The sequence below is a fragment of the Aulonocara stuartgranti genome (assembly GCF_965226115.1).
Source record: "Aulonocara stuartgranti genome assembly, chromosome: 7".
In the NCBI taxonomy this organism is placed as follows: domain Eukaryota; kingdom Metazoa; phylum Chordata; class Actinopteri; order Cichliformes; family Cichlidae; genus Aulonocara; species Aulonocara stuartgranti.
In genome coordinates this window covers 26,153,020-26,172,602 of record NC_138945.1, presented here as the reverse complement: position 1 = coordinate 26,172,602, position 19,583 = coordinate 26,153,020, and the positions used below count along the sequence as shown (strand labels likewise).

Below are 19,583 nucleotides of genomic sequence, written 5' to 3'. Positions count from 1 at the left end.
GTCAGCAATCAGACGAGGCACTGAACAGCATGTTTATTTTTATCGTTTCCACCCCCGCCAAAAACAAAACAAGACAAAACAAAAAACAACAATAACAAAATAAGAAAAATCGAAGTATATTAGGTTTTACTTGCTTCCTACCGGGTGTCTTGGATACTTGAGTAACAGGAACTTCTCCCTCCTCATTGGCTAACCTGGTCGTGACGCAACAACCCATCCATCCTGAGCGGTGGAGAAGCGGCGGCGTGGGGACCGCTGTGTCTGTGGGGGACTTCAATGCCGGAGCGGTTTCATATTACCCTAGTGTTTATTAATAGTTATGAATAAGAGGTTTTAACCGGAGATATCTGACAACATAGATGAAAACATTAGCTTTCATAATACGCCTTTGACGGCTCTAGTGCGTCGAATAGTCTCGTCCGTAATAATAAAAAAAAGTGCATGTTTTTGGACCAAACCACATCCACATGAAGCACCTGCTCGGATGGAGATCACCTTTAACTGACGGCTGTTTTCAAGTAGGTGCTGCTTTGAATGCGTTTTGCGCTCCTGCTATGTTGCCTTTCATTAAGTGCTTCAGCTCATATCTTGTTCTCGTATTTGGTCACTTCACATTTTCTTGTGTGTGGGTTTGCTATTTCTAGAAGCTGTGTGCCCTGCCTCTTGTTGTCTAACGTGTCCCACTTAAGCCACTTTGAATATTTCTTTGCCATTGTGTAGATGCACACAAACACCTGGCCGCAAGGTAAGATGCAGGTCAGACATCATCTCTGATTCTCGAGATCCTCGTGAAACTTTCCCTTCACATTAACTGGAGACCACGATGAGCAGTCACTGATGTTGTCTAGTTACAGGGCATCGTCGCTCTTAACAAGCACTGTCTGGGCCTCTTTGCTTTCATGTAACCACAACATCCATCCTTCAGGTTGATGCTAACTAGACCTGACAGATATTTCTAGAGAAGCAGCTCAGTTAATCAGAACCATGTCCATGCGCTCCAGTACGCAGAGGGCCGGTTTGATTGGCTTAGATATTTGAGATGCAAGGTAGGAGGACTACCGGCAAAGATGAGGAGTTGTATCCACTTTGCAGTGATGTTGTTGCAGACAAGTAGTCTGAGGTTCTGGCCTACATTCCTGTTATATTATAATACTGAAAATAGGGTGACTCAAGGGAAACTAAACTAAAGGACTGATATTCGTGTAAGGTTCCTAAATGTTGACCAAATAACTTAAACTGATTTGTTTATTACGAGTATGGATAATACTTTAAATAATAAACATAACTATAGTTACATTTTATGAGCAAATTCCTTCATAATATAAGGTAGACAAGGGTTAGAAGTCAGAAGCAGCATGTGCTGAGGTTTGGGATACTGACACTTGATGTATAGATGTGACTCGTGATAATTCAGGGGTTCAGTGGGATTCTGAGACCTTCCACCATACATACCTGGACTGAAATTCATAAATGCCTTTATTTTCAGTATAGCTGTTGATACTAATGTCAAATGTAGCTATAATATCTTACATGTTCCAAGACCATCAGGGAATGATGCCCATGAACAAGGCTGTTATGCAGTTGGGAAGTGGAAAAGCTTTCATTTCTAAATTAATCATGTCCTCGTATTTAAGGAGCCAAAAATGATCTGCAACAAATGAAATGAAGAAATAAAGACAAACACAGAAAAACATATTCAGGTTCATAACTTGTTGGACAAACATTGTTGAAATTTGCCTCTGTACACCACCACAGTTGGTTTCAAATCAGACAGTCAATGTGTGACTGAAGCGCAGACTTTAAGCTTTAATTCAAGGGGTTTACTTTTTTAATACACAGTCCTCATCTCCAGAGGCTCAAAATTAATTGGACAAACTAACATCATTTTAAAAAAATAAGCATTATTTTTAAAAGTTTGAAAATCCTCTGCAGTCAGCGACTGCCTGAAGTCCCCACAAAAACAGTTTCCTCCCACGAGATGCTCTGCCAGGCTTTTACAGCAGCCACCTTCAGCTGCTGCTTGTCTGTGGATCTCTCTGCCCTCACTTTTGTATTTAATAACTGAAAAGCTGAGATCAGGTTAAAGACTTGGCCATTGAAGAATATCTCGTTTCTTTGCCTTGACAAATTCTTGGGTTGCTTTTGGAGCATGTATTGGGTTTTTGTCCATGTGCACAATCAAGCTCTGTCTTATCAGTTTTGCAGCATTTAGTTGAATCTGAGCAGAGAGTGTAGCCCTACGCACTTCACAATTCATGCTCCTGCTTCTATCAGCAGTCACATCATCAATAAACACCAGTGACCCAGTTCCACTGGGAGCCATATATGTCCATGCAATAACATTGACTCCACAAAAATTAGACAGGTGATGTGGTACGTTTCAGATAATGAGCTGTTTCACTTCTTCTCCAGACTTTTCTCTTACTATTATCATTCTGCTGAAAAATTCATCTTGGTCTGTCTAAAATGCTTTTTCCAAAGCTGGCACTTTCAGATGTTTTCTGGCCGTCTAATCTGGCCTGCTAGTTCTTGAGTGTAGCCAGTGGTTTGTGCCTTGTTGTGAACTCTGTATTTACATTCATGCAGGCATTTCTTGATTGCACACTTGGACCAATTCCTTAAGTTGTTGCTGTCTCTCAAAGCTTCAATTGCATGATTTTTACACCCTCCCCCCCCCCCTTACTGCCCCTGACACCTCTTTTTGTCAACATGAGGTGAAATATATAAAATATGAGTACAGAATTTCAATCAACTTTATTTGTCATGATATAACAAGGGAGCAGGCCTCACCTGGCCATTAAACTGTCAGTCAATTGAAACGGTCAATCTTGAAAACCAGGTTTATTACAAAGAGTTGAAGTGTGACATGCACTAAACAATGTTATATAATCATTCAAAAATATTTACCAGAAACAGGATTTTGTGTCATATGATGTGATTATATGTTATGTGCAATAACCCACAGAAATACACAGAATGTGCTTTAATCAAAGATAACTCGTCTATATGATGGTGATAACTGTATGCCTTTTACTTTATGGCCAGGCGTGACATGCATATTTTAATAATATATATTTTATATTACCTGAATTATGATAATTGTAAACTGTGTAATGTTGTTTTATGAGCACTGCTGTCCTGCAACTGTTATTTCAGTCCCCTAAGTGAATTTTTGCCATAATATAAAAAATTAGCTGTCAAAAAATTAGCAAAACTCCTACAAGAAACAAAAAAGCGTACAATTGTTATTTTAGTATGTATGTGTTGAATTACATTACAGTTACATTACAGTGTTTTTAAAAAAGCGTCTGCGAAATCCAAATCTGCGTAATCTGTCCCAATGGATGGTTTTGGAAAATGTAAAAATTGTAACGAACTCATTAATCGCTTACATTTTTCAGTAATATGAACTCCTGTTCCTCTTGTGGATTATACAGGAGTGAAAATGGTTGGAAAATTGAAAGTATTTCTGGATGTAGACAAGATGCTTGAATATAAAACATTAATGTGCAGTTACTAAATATCCACATGTGGAGGATTTATCCCTTCTTACTGGGATTCCACTGTGTGTTCGTGTGTGTGTGTGTTCACCTATCTCTGGTTGTTAATCAGGTTTTGTTAATAGATCACACACTAAATGACACAAATATATTAAGAAGATTTCGCTGAGGGACGTCTTTCACCGTTCTTATCGTTCTTATGGTGTCAGCTATTTCAAAATTTTGACTGTGGTAAATTGAGTTTGACACCTCTGATATATAAAGCCTGTATCTGAGCCAGAATCATAAAAATGGTATTTTAAATATATTTTTCTGTGAACCTGTGCAATCAAATTTCAAATAAAGAAAATAAGAGATCTAAAAAAAACCTTAATAGTTAATCAGTAACACATTACACATTTAAATTTGAAACAATCATATCTGTAAGTTCTTGACTCTTGAAAGTTTTCACTGCGCGTGTTATACGAGTCAGGGTAGGAATATAAACTGCAGGCTTTATGGGTCAGTGAAGGCCTATAACTGCAAGACGGTAATCATAGCCACTCATCCATCAACATAATCTCCATTACTGACTGAGCTAATGTGGGTGAGGAAAATCAGACACTTGTTTTGTTTTCAGGAAGCTACTTCACTTGTTCCTAAACCTCTATTCTACTTTGTTCTTTATTTTTCCAATTTCAGTCTGGTTTAAAGTCATAAAACAACACTACAACAACACACTTTTCTTCTGTGACTGAACATCATTAGCGCTCACCACTGGATGAATATTTTATATGTAGTTTGCACTTGCTTTGTATTTATCTTTTTTTCTTGTCCTCATTATTTTATTGCATGAAGGGGAGATGTTTTTATTTTAAACGAGTGTGTGCAAAGTCAGCAGCACTACACGTGAACATGATGGAACACTTTCAATTAACTAAAGTGATGTGAAAGTGTATTTACTCTTAGGAGTGCCAGCGGAGCAACTCTGCAGTGCAGCTGCCCTAGTTACAGAGCAGCCAGATGACTGTGAGTGACTGTGGTTGGCCCAGGCTGAGAGAGGAGGAGTTTGTTATGGTTGACTGAATTATGGAGTGTAGGCTGCTAGAAGCAGACTTGGATGGCAGGACCGGCGGGGTAAATTGAGGGAGAAGACTGTGACAGCAGTAGCTTGCAGATGTGTTTTAGGTTTTTATCTTCTTCTTTTTTTCTTCTTTTTTTACTCCAGATTTGAAAATGCATTTTTTTAAATCTAACACTAAAATGTTTAAGTAGGCCCCTGAGCTGCATATACAGTTGGAAAATCCACTTGATAAACTGTACACTCTCGCTTTTCTCTTTAATCTGTTCACGTCATAAAACATTGAGCTGCAGTAATCACTGAGGTAAGAAAACAGAAAAATGAGAAGCACGTATGCAGTAATAGACAAATCCTCATGCAAATGGCAACAGCAAATATATTTTTTAAAAAGATGTAATTGTGCTTTGCACAAAACTCTAAACGTTTTCAGTTATGATTAATGCTTGTCAGTGTTAGCTGATGGCTGTACATAGAGACTGAGCATTCCATCAGTGTAGTGTACTTAATACCAGTGTTGGGTAAGTTACTTTAAAATAGTAACTTAGTTACATTACTAGTTACTTCTCTCAAAAGTAACTCAGTTACTTCAAGTTACTCATTACTTTCAAAGTAACTAGTTACTAGGGAAAGTAACTTTGGTTTTACTCAGAATTCTCTTGTTAATGTGTTTCTTCCATAACGTTGCCAGTCTTCTAGCTTGCTTGCTTGCCACAAGTGCACTGTGCCACCTACCAATAGAAAGGATATGATAACGTGCATATTTCCACGAGAGAAATCCCACGCCTGGACCGTCATTGACTGCTGCCATGATTCTAGCCTACGTCACAGAGTCATGTGCGCCTTTTACATCCAACACAAAAACTGCAGTCGTGGTGCTTTCGATTGTACTCAGAACTCGGAAATTCTGCCTTCTGAATAGGAAGATGTAGGCAACACCAGACTGCAGATGAGCTGCATACAGGGCTGGACTGGGACAGAAAATCGTCCCGGGCATTTTGACTAGAGACCGGCCCACCATTATAGGAAAAATCATAAAGCCTTTGAATGAAAATAAACACTGTTGTGACAGTGATGTACACTGTTTTGATGGTATATATGCATCAATCTATCAATCGTTTGTTGTAAGATTCAGATAATTATTTTTTAAAAGCGAGACATTTTAAATGAGAATAAGAAAGAAAAGTATTTCCTTGTGCCCACCTCTCCCTGTTAATGCCCTACATGCCCCCCTGGCAACACTTTGCTAGATCCGCACCTGCACAGTTACCAGCTGTCAGCTACCTAAAAAAGGATCCTGGGGTTATTTGTCTCTCAGAAACAGTTCATAACTTCCCTTCAACTCATTCATGTCACCTAAAAAGTAAACCTGTTTCTCCATCACCTGTTCAGCTCTGATGATTCAGTAAGGACATCTCCTGGTTTCATCTTCATGTTTCCCTCTCACCAGATAACCAAACCATATCATGACCAGCAGGTTTACAGCTGTGGCTCCAGCAAACATCAGCTGATACTAGAAATTAATATTAAATAAATTCTAACAACAGCTGATCAAGCTTAAACGTGCTGCTGTTGTTTAGCGCGACATCCGCTGGTTTCCTCTTTCGGCGCAAAGTGAGCGATAAACAAACAAGAGAGCCGATCAGCTGATCACTGATCAGTTTTCATGATTGAAGTAGAAACGGGAGAGGGAGGGGGGAGAATGAGAGAAGAAGAGGCAGCTGTGCAGCAAAGACACAGAATAACTCCAGCTTTGTGCCTTTTCCATTGTAGCTGAATTACGGGACAAACTGTTCCTTTTCACCTCAATAAGAAACGCATAATATTTTCTCTGAATACCAGACGGGACGGTTGGCAACTCTAATAACTTATGAACAAAATAAAGTTCAACATCATTAACTTCATAGCACCCACCCAGCTGTATAGAAACTCCCGTCATGCTAGCTAGCACGCAGTACGGAAAAAGTCAGAATAACGAAAATAAACTCCACCTAAACTTGGTTCATATCTGACCCAGAGAGACTGCAGGTCATAACTTCTTACCTGAAGTTCAGTTCACACTTGGACCGGCGGCTGCCTCGGGTCTCTTTTCCTTCTGCGTCCCCTTTCCTTCATCCACCTGCTGGCCTCCACCACTTGCTAATGTTACTGAATCTGTGGAAGCTCCGCGATAGCCACCACACGAAGTAACGAGTAACGACCCTATCTAAATCCCAGTAACGAGTAACGCGTTCCTGATTTTGGCATAATAACTAGTTACCGTGCTCGTTACCACAATAATAACGTAGTTACTGTAACGCGTTACTTAATAACGCGTTAGTCCCAACACTGCTTAATACTGATTTTATCTTCGCTTGTACAAGCTTCCTGTTGTATAATTCTGAATGAATTTCTGCAGAATCCCCAAAATTTAATCTATTCTGTGTTACTCTTCCAGGATTAAATTATAGGAACATGGAGACAGCTTTCGTTGTCCAGCCCTATCCAGAAGTATGATTGGAGCATCCAGTCTCTCTGGGGACACCTTGATAGCCTGCCACTTCCCCGTGGTGCAGCTTTCCACTTGGCAGCTTCCTGTCCAGGCCCTGTGCAGCTCTGCCAAGAGGCCCGGCCGGCTGTGCTCAGCAGGCCTGACTCGGGCCGTGTCCCTCCCAGAGCAAGAGTCGATAAACTGTGAGCATGCCTTCACCGGTGACCGGAGACATTTTTCCAGCAGCTACAGCAGCCTCAACGAGGACCGGACAGAAGAGGAGGGAGGCAGCGACGGAAGCTGGAAGTACGAATCCACCTCGTCGCCCGAAGAGACGAGTTCCCACCAGAAGAAGGAAAGCTCCGTGCCTAGAAGCAATGTCCGGTCACGCAACTCCTTCCTTCCCTGTACAGAGCTAAATGAGGACGAAGAGGATGAAGACAGCGACGGAGATAATCTGCACAGATATCACGAGGACTCTTCGTTCGTGCTGCATGGAAATTCCAATTGGCCGCTAAGTAATGTCGCCACAAACTACCCAATATACCCAAAGCCCCACGGGAACCTGGACAGTGAATGGGGCAATGAGGGAACTATGCTGGTTAGTGAGAGCGATCAGGAGTGGCTCTCTAACCAGTCCAACCAGATGGACTCACTGCCACCTGAATGCCAGTGCTGTCACATGAGCAGATCTAGCATCACGATGTTGGCTTGTTTGGAGAAGGACTCAGACAGACTGGAGGATAACATGTCCTGCTGCCTCCACGGCCAACACAAATGTTCCCCAGAGCTTCTTTCCAACAACCACACGGAGTATGTCAGTGACTCTTCCTGTAACAGTTCTGACGGCGTCTTGGTTAACTTCTGCACTATGTACAACAGGAGCAACAATCCTGCCACACCTCATGATCTCAGCAGTCCTGCAGCTCACCCCTCTGGGTCATCAGAGGGATGTGTATTCCTCAACCTCCAACCTGTCCCCCAAAGTCAGAATGAAGAAGTCAAACTTGATAGCATGACGGTTTACTCTCCTCCGAAAGAGGAGGTTGACATGCTGCTTTCTGCTTCCCGCCTGTCCCCTCGGGGCCTTGACTCTAACTGCAATATGTACTCACTAGAGGAGCTACCCGCGGGTCTCTCCTCTCTAGAGGTATCAGACCTGACTGCCTGTCTTCAAAGCCAGGCCACACTGGCCATGGGGACCAACCAGAAGTACTACAAGCTTGTGACTTGTGACCTCTCTTCCCAGTCACCCAGCCCGGCCTGGTCCAGTGTCACCAGCTGCCCCGAAGGTCAGAGCAGAGGCAGCCCCTTCCTTCTCAGTTTTGATCAGAAGAAAGAAGGACAGCAGAATGAAATTGAGAAGGTAAAAAAAAAAAACTTTATAGTGTTTGGATGATTAAAAAAAAGATTTAGAAGTACTGTTTTTAGATCTATAATTTTAATGTGATTTGCAAATAGAAGAAATGGCAAATGACTCAATTAAATTATGTACTAATGTTTTATATATCAGTTACACAGCTTTGATAAGAGTAATGAACTTTGCTGCTGCACACATTGTTCCCTTTTGACAATCTGACCACCTTTTGGGAACAGCATTTATAAACTTGATAGAGGACCAGCAAAAGGAGACGGGTGTTCAGTTTTGCTGTTCTCATTTTCAGATCCAAGATTACCAGGTTGCAACCACCTCCACTGACAAAGCCCTCTGCAGAAAGAAACAGGCAGATAGCATCCAGAACCTCTCCCACACGCCTTGCTCGCTGTGCCCCAGCCAGTGTGGCCCACATAGCAGTAAATGCCAAGACGCAAGAGTGGCAACCACACAGCCATCTGTGATGCAGGACCAGGAGCACAACTATCCTTGTGATACTGAGAAGGGTAAAGCAGTGGCTAATAGAAAAATCCAGTTCTTTTGCTTTGTGTCTGTGATTTTGAGTGAAAAATCTTTATCTTACATGTCCTTCCCAGGACTAAGTCCAGATGTGGTGCGCTACAGTAAAGCCCAGAGGCCAACCTCGCTGCCCATCCAGCCCTTTGTTCTGGTTCCTGCAGGAAAGCCGCAGCCGCCGTCCCAGCCCCTTGGCTGCCTGCTAGAGCAGTATCTAAATAAAAAGAGCAGTAAGACTGCTAACATGCAGCCGGCCTTCAGTTTCAAAGGCAAAAGCAGCCAAAGTTTTTCAGATTTTCACCCATCACCGACAGACAACCACTGCTCCATCTTCCTAGAGGCTCCTTCTAGCTCTGATACCTGCTCCACCTGCACACCAAGCCCAGAGTGCTTCATCCGCACGCGTTCATGGAATCAGTTGGGTGAAAGCCAAGACTGCACCGGTCCATGCACGTCAAACAGCAGCCTGGATTCACATCATACTAGTTGTCCCACAGAGGCCCAAGAGCAAGACAAAGCAGGCCCACATTCAGGCCAAACTCAGACTAACACTTTGCTTAGTCTTGTCTCGGCTCCGAGTCGATCCAGTCTCGTTAGGATTCCCACCTACCAGGACTTGATCAGTCTCACCTTTGAGCAAAGCCAAGTGCGCGCCGAGCCTAAAAGTGCTAATCATTCCCTTAACTGCACCACCTATCATTCAATATTGTCTCAAAACCCACCCACTTTAACCATCACCACTGACACCCACCACCCAAACTCGCAGGTGTCTGTTTCTCCTCCCAAAACCTCACTGCCACAGGAAAAGCTCCCACAGTGTGGAGCGGCACCTGCAGCTGACTCAGGCTTTTTTCACTCTAGTTTCACAGCTGCCCTCTCCTCAGTGGCTCCTCTCTCCTCTCTGAGTTCTCTCCTCTCCTTGGCCGCTTCAGGGCTGCAAATCCAGGACTCTGCTGGACACAGTTTGAAGCCAAATCAGAGTCATCACAGTGAGTCTCTGATCCTGAGCGACAGGCCGCCCACAGAGTTCAACCTCTCACCCGATACGTCTTATGAGTCCATGTCTATCAGCCATCTTCAGAGGAGAAGTGAGCCTCAGTTGACTGCTGATAAATGATGTGAAATACTGTCAATATATTATAATTGAAATGTAGTAAAAAGTGACTGGATTGTCTAGCCGGTGATGAGTTGTTAAGAGCAGCAATAAAAACTCACAGTGCTGCAGCAGTGCTTTGAATACCCTGAAGGGGCTTCCTCTCAAACATGACCTATTTTTAACTCTCCCAGCACAGGATTGGCTGAGCCGTCCTCTCTGTAGCCTATGTGTGCGCGACTGCGGGACAAAAGAGAGAAGGATGCAGTAGAAACAGTGTTAATGATTTATATCGCAATCACTTTGTTTTAGTGCTACCATATAAGTCGCTTGGTGTAAATATAGTTATATAAATGTAAACCATTTCCAATAAGGTAAAGATTAGTAATAGAGGAGGCATTTGCACAACTGCAAAAAGTCTATGTGGTGCAGCACTGCAGGCAGCATCAACATGCATAAAGAATTTACTGTGACATTTGCAGAGGCTAGCCAGTATGAGAGATGAAGAAGAGAGACAGGGTGAAGCGAGTCATTGAAGACCGCTGCTGAAATGGAAAAAACGACTCTTTCATCTTTGGTTCCCTTCGACATTTGCATTCCTGAAATATGATAATGAACCCCGAAACCCTGCTCTCCTATGACTGTGTATTGACCCAGTTAGTGAACACTTTCTTGAAACACACGCTGATAGTCTAGTGCAGTGGTTCTTAACCTTGTTGGAGGTACTGAACCCCACCAGTTTCATATGCGCATTCACTGAACCCCTCTTTAGTGAAAAATAAAATATGATTTTATTTTTCAAATTCAAGACATAGATATGTTTTTTATTGGTGCACAAAATGAGCCGTGCATGTCACGGTGGAGACTCTGCCGAACCCCTAGGGTTCGATTGAACCCAGGTTAAGAACCACTGGTCTAGTGTCATGATTTTAAACTGATAGTACAAGGAAAGTCCCAAAACAAGCTGACTTATACCAAAACCTACCTAGAACTATCCATCTCCAGAGTTTTAATTCATCATTAAAAGAAGATATGGCTTTTTGGAAAATAATCTACATAGAGAGACAGCAATGCAGCAAATCAGTCGCACTAGGGGGAAACAGTTGGCCAGTATAAAATCTGAAATTGAGGACTGAAATAAAAAAAAAACTCCAGCCATCCATTTTTCTTTTCCTTATCCAATTCAGGATTGTGGAGGGGTTGGAGCCTGTTCCAGCTAAGAGGCAGAGGTCACCCTGGACAGGTTGCCAGTCTCTCCGGGCCAGTCCCAGTCTTACAGGGCTAAAGTGGAGCTGTGTCTAGCAGTTAGAAAGCTTAAGCTTCCTGAATTAGTTTTTGAATTTCATTTAATACATTTTGAACACTGTCAGAATCCTTAACTTACACAAATACGCTCACTGGCCACCTTATTAGTTACAGCTTGTCAGTACAAGGTTTGATCGCTTTTGCCATCAGACTGCCTTTAATTCTTCGTCTCATAGATTCGACAAGGTGCTGGAAAAATTCCTCTGAGATTTTGATCAACATTGCTATGATAGCACATGCATTTACTGCAGAATTGTTGGCTGCACATCCATGATGTGAATCTCCAGTTCTACCACATGCCAAACATCTATTGGACTGAGGTCAGGTGACTGTGGAGGCCATTTGAGTACAGTGAACTTACTGTCATGTTAAAGAAACCAGTTTGAGATGATTTAGGCTTTGTGACATGATGGCGTCATGGTCAGCAACAGCGTGTGCCAAGAAAATACCTCCCATACATTGCACAACCAGCATCAGCCTGAATTGTTGATACAAGGCAGGCCAAAGTTTTGGCCAAATACCTTCTGAATGTCGCAGCAGACCAGGCAACATTTTTCCAATTTTCTGTTGTCCAATTTTGGTGAGTTTGTGTGAATTGTAGGCTCCCTTTCCTGTTAGAAACGGCTATTAAAGTTGCTATTTAAGTTACTGACATTATCCATTTCCACATGTCTGAATGCATTGCTGCTGCCATGGAACTGGCTGATTGGATGGCAGTCAAAAAGTTGCACCAAAGTGTCCAGTGAGTGTATATCAGCCTAAAACTGACAGTTTCTGGGTGTTACTCATTGGTTGGTCATGCATCACACCACACATAAGCTTTAACTAGCAATGAAATCAACAGAGACACCTTAACACCACACCAGTTCATGCTCTTGAATAAGTATAAAGTATAAAGTTGTCAGATATTGTATCTGAATAAAATTCATCCTGTCCAACTTGCTTGTTTGGTGTCTCCAGGGTTGCTGAGGTCTGTGAGCAGGGCGGTGGATCTGATTATGGCTCATTTTGGCAGCAGCAGAGATCCTGAAGAAAAGGTATTTTGCTGACCTTAGCATTGTTATTGACATATCACAATATAAATGTGCCAGCAGGTATATTGTGTAAGCAAAAAATATAATGTATAACATTTCCTCTGGCTCAGATGCGCCTGGGGAACAGTTCTTACAGTCCTACAATCGCTGGTCTGGTCCTGGAACACTTGTGTCCAACGATCCAGGATATTCTAGAGGACGGTCTTAGGGATCACAAACTGGATTTTATAATCGGACAACGCCGCAATCATGCCTGGAGTGTGGTCGAAACCTCTACTAGGATTGGTAGGCTAAAGGGTCTCATCAGTTTGCCCAAGCAGGATTCTGTGGTCTTTGATATAGTTTTATAATCTCTGTTTAACACAGGTCCATCCACCAGAGTTCTTCACAGTCTTGTTTCCAAAATCAGACGCTGTCCCCAGCTCACCAGCCACTGCATGAAACTGAGAGCCTTCATCATGGGCCTGCTTAAGTAAATACCTTTGATGTTACTAATGAGGCAAATAAAGATGTGCGAATAACATAACCTTTGATGTTCTCTTGGTTGTTTCTTTTCTTACAGCTTGAGAGCTTTGGAGTTCTGGCTCAGTCATCTTCAGAGTCAAAAAGGTGAGGCGACAGGCAATTTATAGTTCTTTATTTCTGCCTCCAGGGAGCCATAACTCAGCTTGTGCACCACTTTCGCTGACACTCAGTGAGCTTAACAACTAAATGGATTGCAACGACTCTTGAAATAACATAATCTCCCACCTGTATCCTGCTTTTTTTTACTCCTCAATACTTTCAGTCTGTTGGCTGTCTTCTTTGGATTTAGCACCAATTAGGGAATGCTATCAGTCTAACAACCTAAAGTCAGGTTAACCAGCTAAACAGCTGTAAGCTTATCAAAAACTTGTCAGTAGTTATCTATAGTACAGGAGCTGGAAATCTTAGCTCCTGTCGCTTTAAGGCTGTCTCCCTAGAAGTTCAATTTTTCTGACTGGTTGTCCCTCGCCAGGAATGTCGGGTCAGTAGAAAAAATGTTGGAGAATTTGTGTTTGGAGTCTTTCTGAAGCATACCAGGACTAGATTTATCTTATTAATTGAACATTTATCCATGAAAAATACGAGCATCCAACTTTAAATAAGATAAGACATAATACAGCTTTTTAAATGCTCTAGTCCAAAGTACCCATGATAAAAACTGAACCGAAGCTATCAAAATATTATTGCTTATGTGTGGATCTGTGTGTGATCACTTCCTTTACTTTCTTCCTAGATGTTGTGAAAACCTACTACCATTCTTGGGGGTTCCTGTCTATGTCCCTGGGTCGCTGTCATCCTTTGTTTCAGGAGCTGCTTCTTCTCCTGCAACCACTCTCTGTGTTGCCCTTTGACCTCAACTTGCTTCTGGAGCCCCGACTGTTACGCCACAGACAGCTGTGGTCAGAGGAGCAGGCTCTCTCCCCACCTCAACCGTGCTCAGCGCTTTTAGCAACCAGCTGGCCAAGACTGCAAGGCGACAAAAAGGAAGGCATCAGATACTACAGTCAGATTTCACACCAGATTGATTTGCACCACCAAGAGTCTCTCAGCTCTCACAGTTCAAGCTGCAACAAGCAACAGTGTGGTTGTATGCAGACCAGCAGGAGTCCAGTGTTAGCTCCTATTCCAGAGTGGTGTCCTAAGGAGCCTGACGTTGTGGATGGAATGGAGGACTGTAGCCAAAATCATACAGATACTTGGTTTCAAATAAGTATGGACAACAAGAAAGAAGAAACAAAGGTGGAAAAAGACTGTGGCATCTCAAATCCACCTACTACCGAACAGGCACAAAGTCCTTGTTGGGGTGGGCTTCGCTGGGCTAAACTGTTTGGAGCAACTGGTACTTCATCCACACTGGGAGCAATTTCTCAGAGTCACACAGGAGCACACACCACAAAGTAAGAACCAGTGAGTGAATGAGCGAGTAATCCTGAGTAGTAGTTGTTGTAGTTGTTGTCTTTGTGAGGATGCTATCCAGACAGTGTGTTACTCTACTCATGAGCATTATCTCTTTATCATTTGTTTTGAAGCCACAGGCGACCATCACAGTGGCTACGTTTGGACCGATCACAGCTTGGACTCTTGGCTCAATCCATCAGGTCCATGAAGCTAGGAGGAGCTCAAACAGACAAGGACTGCTGAAAACTAAACCCTCCATGGGGGAGAGCCAGACTGCAGATTATTTACTGTAAGAACAAAAGTCTTAACTGGATGAAAGTGCAGCGCTTAGCCATGCTGCTGCAGAACTGAGAAGAAAGCACAAAAACGCAAGATTAACAGCTTTGGCTCTTACTCAGCAAGCTTTGCATTACACCAAATGTTGTGAATCAAAGCAATGTTTTTGTGTTCTTGCTGAGTACCTGTTAAATATCAGCTTATCACCATGTTGTGCTTTTAAAACAAATTAGCGCTATGGACAGGGGAGGGTGTAGCATCACAAAGTGTAGCATAACAGCAAAAAAAGACTAGTTTAAGTGGCAGATCTTCACATCAGACTAATAATGTGTCAATGTATAAATTAATTGTCTATGTATGCAGAAACATGTGTTACATATAGTATTCATGAAATTATAAATGTCAGGAAAAGACCTAGTGATACTGATATAATAGCTCTCTAACTAGTCACTCAAATTGGATTAGATATGCACTCACTTCATAAGCTAGACCTGTTCAACTGCTTGTTGATGCACATCTAATCAGTTAGTCACATGGTAGCAATCCAATGCATTTAGGCAAGTATACAAGGTCAAGATGACCTGCTGAAGTTCAAACTGAGCATGAAAATAGTTGCTTAATGGGCTAGGCTGGGTAATTTAGGAACCAGTTTACAGTTTCTAAAATACAGAGAATGGTCAAAAAAAGGCCAGGTGAGCATGGCCATACTACTTTGAGCTGATAGGAAAGTAACAGTGACTCAAATAAGCATTCGTCACAATCAAGGTTTGCAGAAGAGCATGAACGCACAGCACATCAAACCTGGGACCTTGACACTCCTGTCCGCAAAATTGGAAAACGAGATCTGAAAAACACTGCCTTGTCTAATGAGTGTCGATTTCTGTAGGGTCAGAACTTGGCGTAAATAACATGAAGCATGGATTCATGCTGCCTTGAATCAACAGTTCAGGTTGTTGTTGTTGTGATGGTGTGGGGGATATTTTCTTAGCACACTTTGGGCTCAGGAGTAACCGAGCATCATTTAAACACCACAGCCCACCTGAGTGTTGTTGCTGATGACGCCTATCCCTTTATGACCTCATTATGATTCAAATCATGGATGTGCAGCTGAAAAATCTGCATCCGTAGTCATGTTGATATGAACTAAAATTTCCAAGCAATGTTTACAGCAACTTGTTGAATCTATGCCATAAAGAATAAAGGCTGTTCTGAAGTCCAGGTTCAACCCAGTGTAGCAAGGTGTGTGCATGTGCAGTGACAAACCTTCTAAGAGCCAGTTAGTGTGTTTATAACCTGCAGATGGTTGCTCAGTAGGTTGCTTAGTCTGAGGTTTCAAAAAGGGAGTACAGCAATTGGTTCTTTTTTTTCTGTGGAGTTTTGTAATTTGTGCCATAAGTTGTCAGATATGACTTGATAAATATGATCAGGCTAACAAAAATACAAATCTATTTAAAAAAAGATGGGAAGCCATATAAAAAAACCCAATAACAAACAAACAAACAAAAAACAGGAATAAAATTACCTGCAAACAATTTAGCCCATCATTTACCAAAAAGTAGAAAAAGACAGCATCAAATATTGAAAATGGTAAGTAATTGGTTTTAAGCAAATTTTTTAATTTGATGCCAGTAACACTTTTCAGAAAATAGGGGACAAAACAAAACAAAAATAAGCACTTTGTGAACCATCTTTGCAGTCTAACGTGATTAAATGATAAAAAAGAGCATCATAGAGGCGCTGTCTGTCCGAAGTAAAGATGGTACTGGTGATCTTTGGGCCCTTGAGGGGCAGCATTCGCTTTCAAGAACATCTCGACCATCATTTTCTCGGAAGATTAAACTGATATCAGGACGTCAGCACCTGATATGCACATGTTCCAGCATCATGGCTGTAGTAGAGACTGGGAGGTTTCTGTGTAAATACAACATATGACACAGGGTGCCACACACAGGGTTCTCCTGCAAGGCGATGTCATTCATACAATGTGAATCTGTTGTAGACAGATGTTCAAAACTTCCCGTTTCTCACATTACTTTCCGTCATTGTCATTTTATTGATGAAAAAAAGAAAAAAGAAAGAAATAGGTGCTTATCAGTGCCAGATACGCCACACACACACTCACACACACCAGCCTCATGTAGTAGATTGTCAGTGATGGTTTTATTCCCAGTAACTTGCCTTTCTTCTCCATATTCACAGCATGGATTTATTGTAAATGCATGTCGAGTCAGCAAAAGTACAGAAGGTCGTCCTGTCTTCATTGGATCTCTCAACTTCCTTTCGCTGCTTTTCTCCCCTTTGACGTTTTTACAGGTGCAGATTTTGTTCTGGACATTTTCTGGCATGGAACTTTTAAATGTGTAGAGCTGTTTGGTTAATACTGTAGCATGCCTTCAGGTCTTCCAGTGATGTTAACCACATAAGCCACCTTGTGGCCGTTTCAGGTATTTAACTGTGTGTCAGGTATACTTTGATTGACTGGTATTGATATAAGATGGAAGAAAATGGAGGTAAATGTGACTTTCATTGAATAGTATGAGGTCTGTTAAGTTTTTCCTTCTTCCTATAGTTTCTCTTTTCCCCCGAATGCTTCCTCTAATGCCCAGTGACAATCAACCTGTTAATAAAGACTTGACATCTTCACATGTATTCACCTTTTTCTTTTTTGTGTCTTTACATTTAACTGCTTGTGATTTGAAAGGATTTGACAAATTTTACAACTTCATCATGCTGGTTGCGATCATTTTATTGGGATGTGTGGTATTTTTTTGACTTGCTGCTCTTTTCCAGTGCAGTCTGGGAAGGTTTACCAAAGGTATGTCCACACAGGAAAAGGTACCCTGTAGGATGGTGTAGGAATAGACATATCCCACTTGTGGGAGCTGCCATGTTGCACTTTTGGAGACAGAAGGGGGGGTGTCCAAATTCATAGGCTGCATCCTCCTGAGGTCACATTTGTAGGCCGATTATGTCACAGGGCGGTCCAAATTCATAGACTCAGCCAACAAATGCACCCTCCTTTTCCCTAGATTTGAAGGATGGGTCAGGTGTATCCTTCGTGGCCCACAATATAACAGAATTCATAGCGCGGCCCAGTCAATTCCAGTTTCCAACAATGGCAGCAGCTACTTATACATATGTATATATATATATATATATATATATATATTGTGTTCTGCTTACTGCCTCGTCTGTTTTTAACAGTAGACAGTGATTCAGTTTGCGTCTCCTTTTATTGTCTTCATTCTGTGTTTATGGTTTGGTCCTTTTGTCTTTACTCGTCATGTTTGACTTTATGCCTTTCTGTATAGTGCCTGGGATGCCCAGAACTCAAATTGCACTGTTGGAAGTTTAAATTGGTGTATTGCAAAAATAAAACTATGAAGACACTCAAAATAAACACATCGCTGTCACTGAAGCTAGTTGCTTGCAGGTGCCCACCTCAGAGTTATGGGAAAACAGTCAGAATTCTGACTGTTTTCTCAGAATTCTGGAAAAGAAAAAAAAAAGATCTGTCCACTTCTTTTATTTTTGGCGGGGGTGGGGGGGTATTTCTCCATGTGGAAGCACACACAGGAAGCAGCGCTCGGCCTCCTGGTTGCACTGTGGTGTTTACCAGTTGCTACAGAGAATTAAATTGAAACAAACTGATGGAGCTCAAAGTCCTAATGGAACCAACAAGAGCACCGAAACCTCTCCCGATAGAAGACTTTAAAATGTCTGCTAAGAAGTGCACAGTCTGTGGTCTGGTGATTTTATTGTGCTCGCTAACAGAGCTGAGACGTTTCTGTTCAGTCCCGTTAACAGATTATCGGCTCCATTTATTCCCCCACCAAAAAATATTTGTAGTCGAGTAAGCAGCATTTCATCTCAGAGAGAATTTCAAGTGATAGTTTTCTTCTTATAAGTAATATTTTATACAAATACACACACCAAAAACAATAATAAAATAAAATTCTGGGAAAACGCTCAAGGGCGACCCCTAGCGACTGTCAGCAGGAAGGACACGTGATATGACGAAGATGGGTGTGAGAACGTTTCACAAATTGTTTTCAATGGAAAGAAGATGAACTGTGGATATCTTATTCTGGGAAGAAACGAAATACCATTAACTAAAACTCTTTAGAGGAATTTTTCGAAAGACTTACTGAAAAGGGATCATAAATTATAGATTAACACTTTATAATATGACCAAGGCTGTAAATCCCCCTGTAATTAAATAGAATGTCAAAGTATTTTATTTCAGATTAGAATTTAATTATATTTGCCTACAAATGCTTAAAAACAAGCTAGAATAAGGGAGCAACAAGTCTATGGGAAAAAAGAATTATACTGTAAGTACATTTTAAGTAATGTCTAAGTAATTTTACTTAGTGCACGAGTAATTCTAAATATTATAAGTATTGCACAACTTTACAGGAAAGGAAGCACACAGTATTGTGTAAGTAACTGTAAGTACTGCATAATTTTTATGGTTCTTTTGCAGAAAAACAAACATTCTTTCCTCATGTCTTAAATTGTTAATGTGTACTTCTCAGGGTGCGGTTCATGTTATGGAGTGCATTAATCTTGCCTTTTTTTACATCTGTATTTAATAATCATTATGTTAATGTGCACGATGGATGTTCTATTATTGAGTTCCCCCCACTTTATATTAGGCATTTAGCAGGAATTTGGAACAGTTTATTGTTAATTCTGATAAGTTAAGTTTTGGGTTCGATTATAAGTAAAAGTAAATATAAGTATTACTTAGAATGACTTACGCTGTACTTAATTTACTTTAATCTAGTCTACCTACCTTTAAATAATTGTAGGTAAATATTATTTACTTTTGAATTTCAAATAAAACAAAATTCAACCCTATTACAGCAGAATTACATGCTTAGTCACAGGCTGTATTATAAAGTGTTACATTCAGTGTCTTACCAGAGGATACTTAATCTTTGGAAAATGGGAAATAGTTGCAGTGATTTATTGAAACATGCACACATACATGGAAATACAATATGCAAGGTAAAATGAGAGTTTGTACAA

At 41.3% G+C, this 19,583-nt stretch overlaps 1 protein-coding gene across 4 annotated transcripts; it reads left to right on the top strand.

The window, feature by feature from the left end:
* The first annotated feature begins 232 nt into the window (after positions 1 to 232).
* On the top strand, positions 233 to 17,192 carry LOC309709567 (AP-4 complex accessory subunit RUSC2). 4 transcript variants are annotated; one of them, XM_082538266.1, is made up of 11 exons: positions 233 to 518; positions 6,995 to 8,177; positions 8,277 to 8,393; positions 8,692 to 8,908; positions 8,999 to 10,006; positions 12,277 to 12,353; positions 12,461 to 12,635; positions 12,717 to 12,822; positions 12,913 to 12,959; positions 13,609 to 14,272; positions 14,405 to 17,192. In XM_082538266.1, exons 2-11 carry the CDS (start codon positions 7,050 to 7,052, stop codon positions 14,514 to 14,516), a joined length of 3,651 nt encoding a protein of 1,216 aa, XP_082394392.1. In that variant the 5' UTR covers positions 233 to 518; positions 6,995 to 7,049; the 3' UTR covers positions 14,517 to 17,192. The 4 variants fall into 4 exon arrangements, with proteins under 4 accessions (XP_082394392.1, XP_082394394.1, XP_082394393.1 ...); XM_082538268.1 differs by having other exon boundaries at positions 6,995 to 8,393; positions 8,999 to 9,148; XM_082538267.1 differs by having other exon boundaries at positions 6,995 to 8,393; positions 8,999 to 9,907.
* The last annotated feature ends 2,391 nt before the right edge of the window (positions 17,193 to 19,583 follow it).

Coding starts and splice junctions, on each gene's coding strand:
- LOC309709567 (XM_082538265.1), top strand. CDS start 7,050: ATGATTGGAGCATCCAGTCTCTCTGGGGACACCTTGATAGCCTGCCAC. Junction 8,394..8,691: donor AGCAGAATGAAATTGAGAAG/GTAAAAAAAAAA, acceptor TCTCATTTTCAG/ATCCAAGATTACCAGGTTGC. Junction 12,960..13,608: donor TCATCTTCAGAGTCAAAAAG/GTGAGGCGACAG, acceptor CTTTCTTCCTAG/ATGTTGTGAAAACCTACTAC.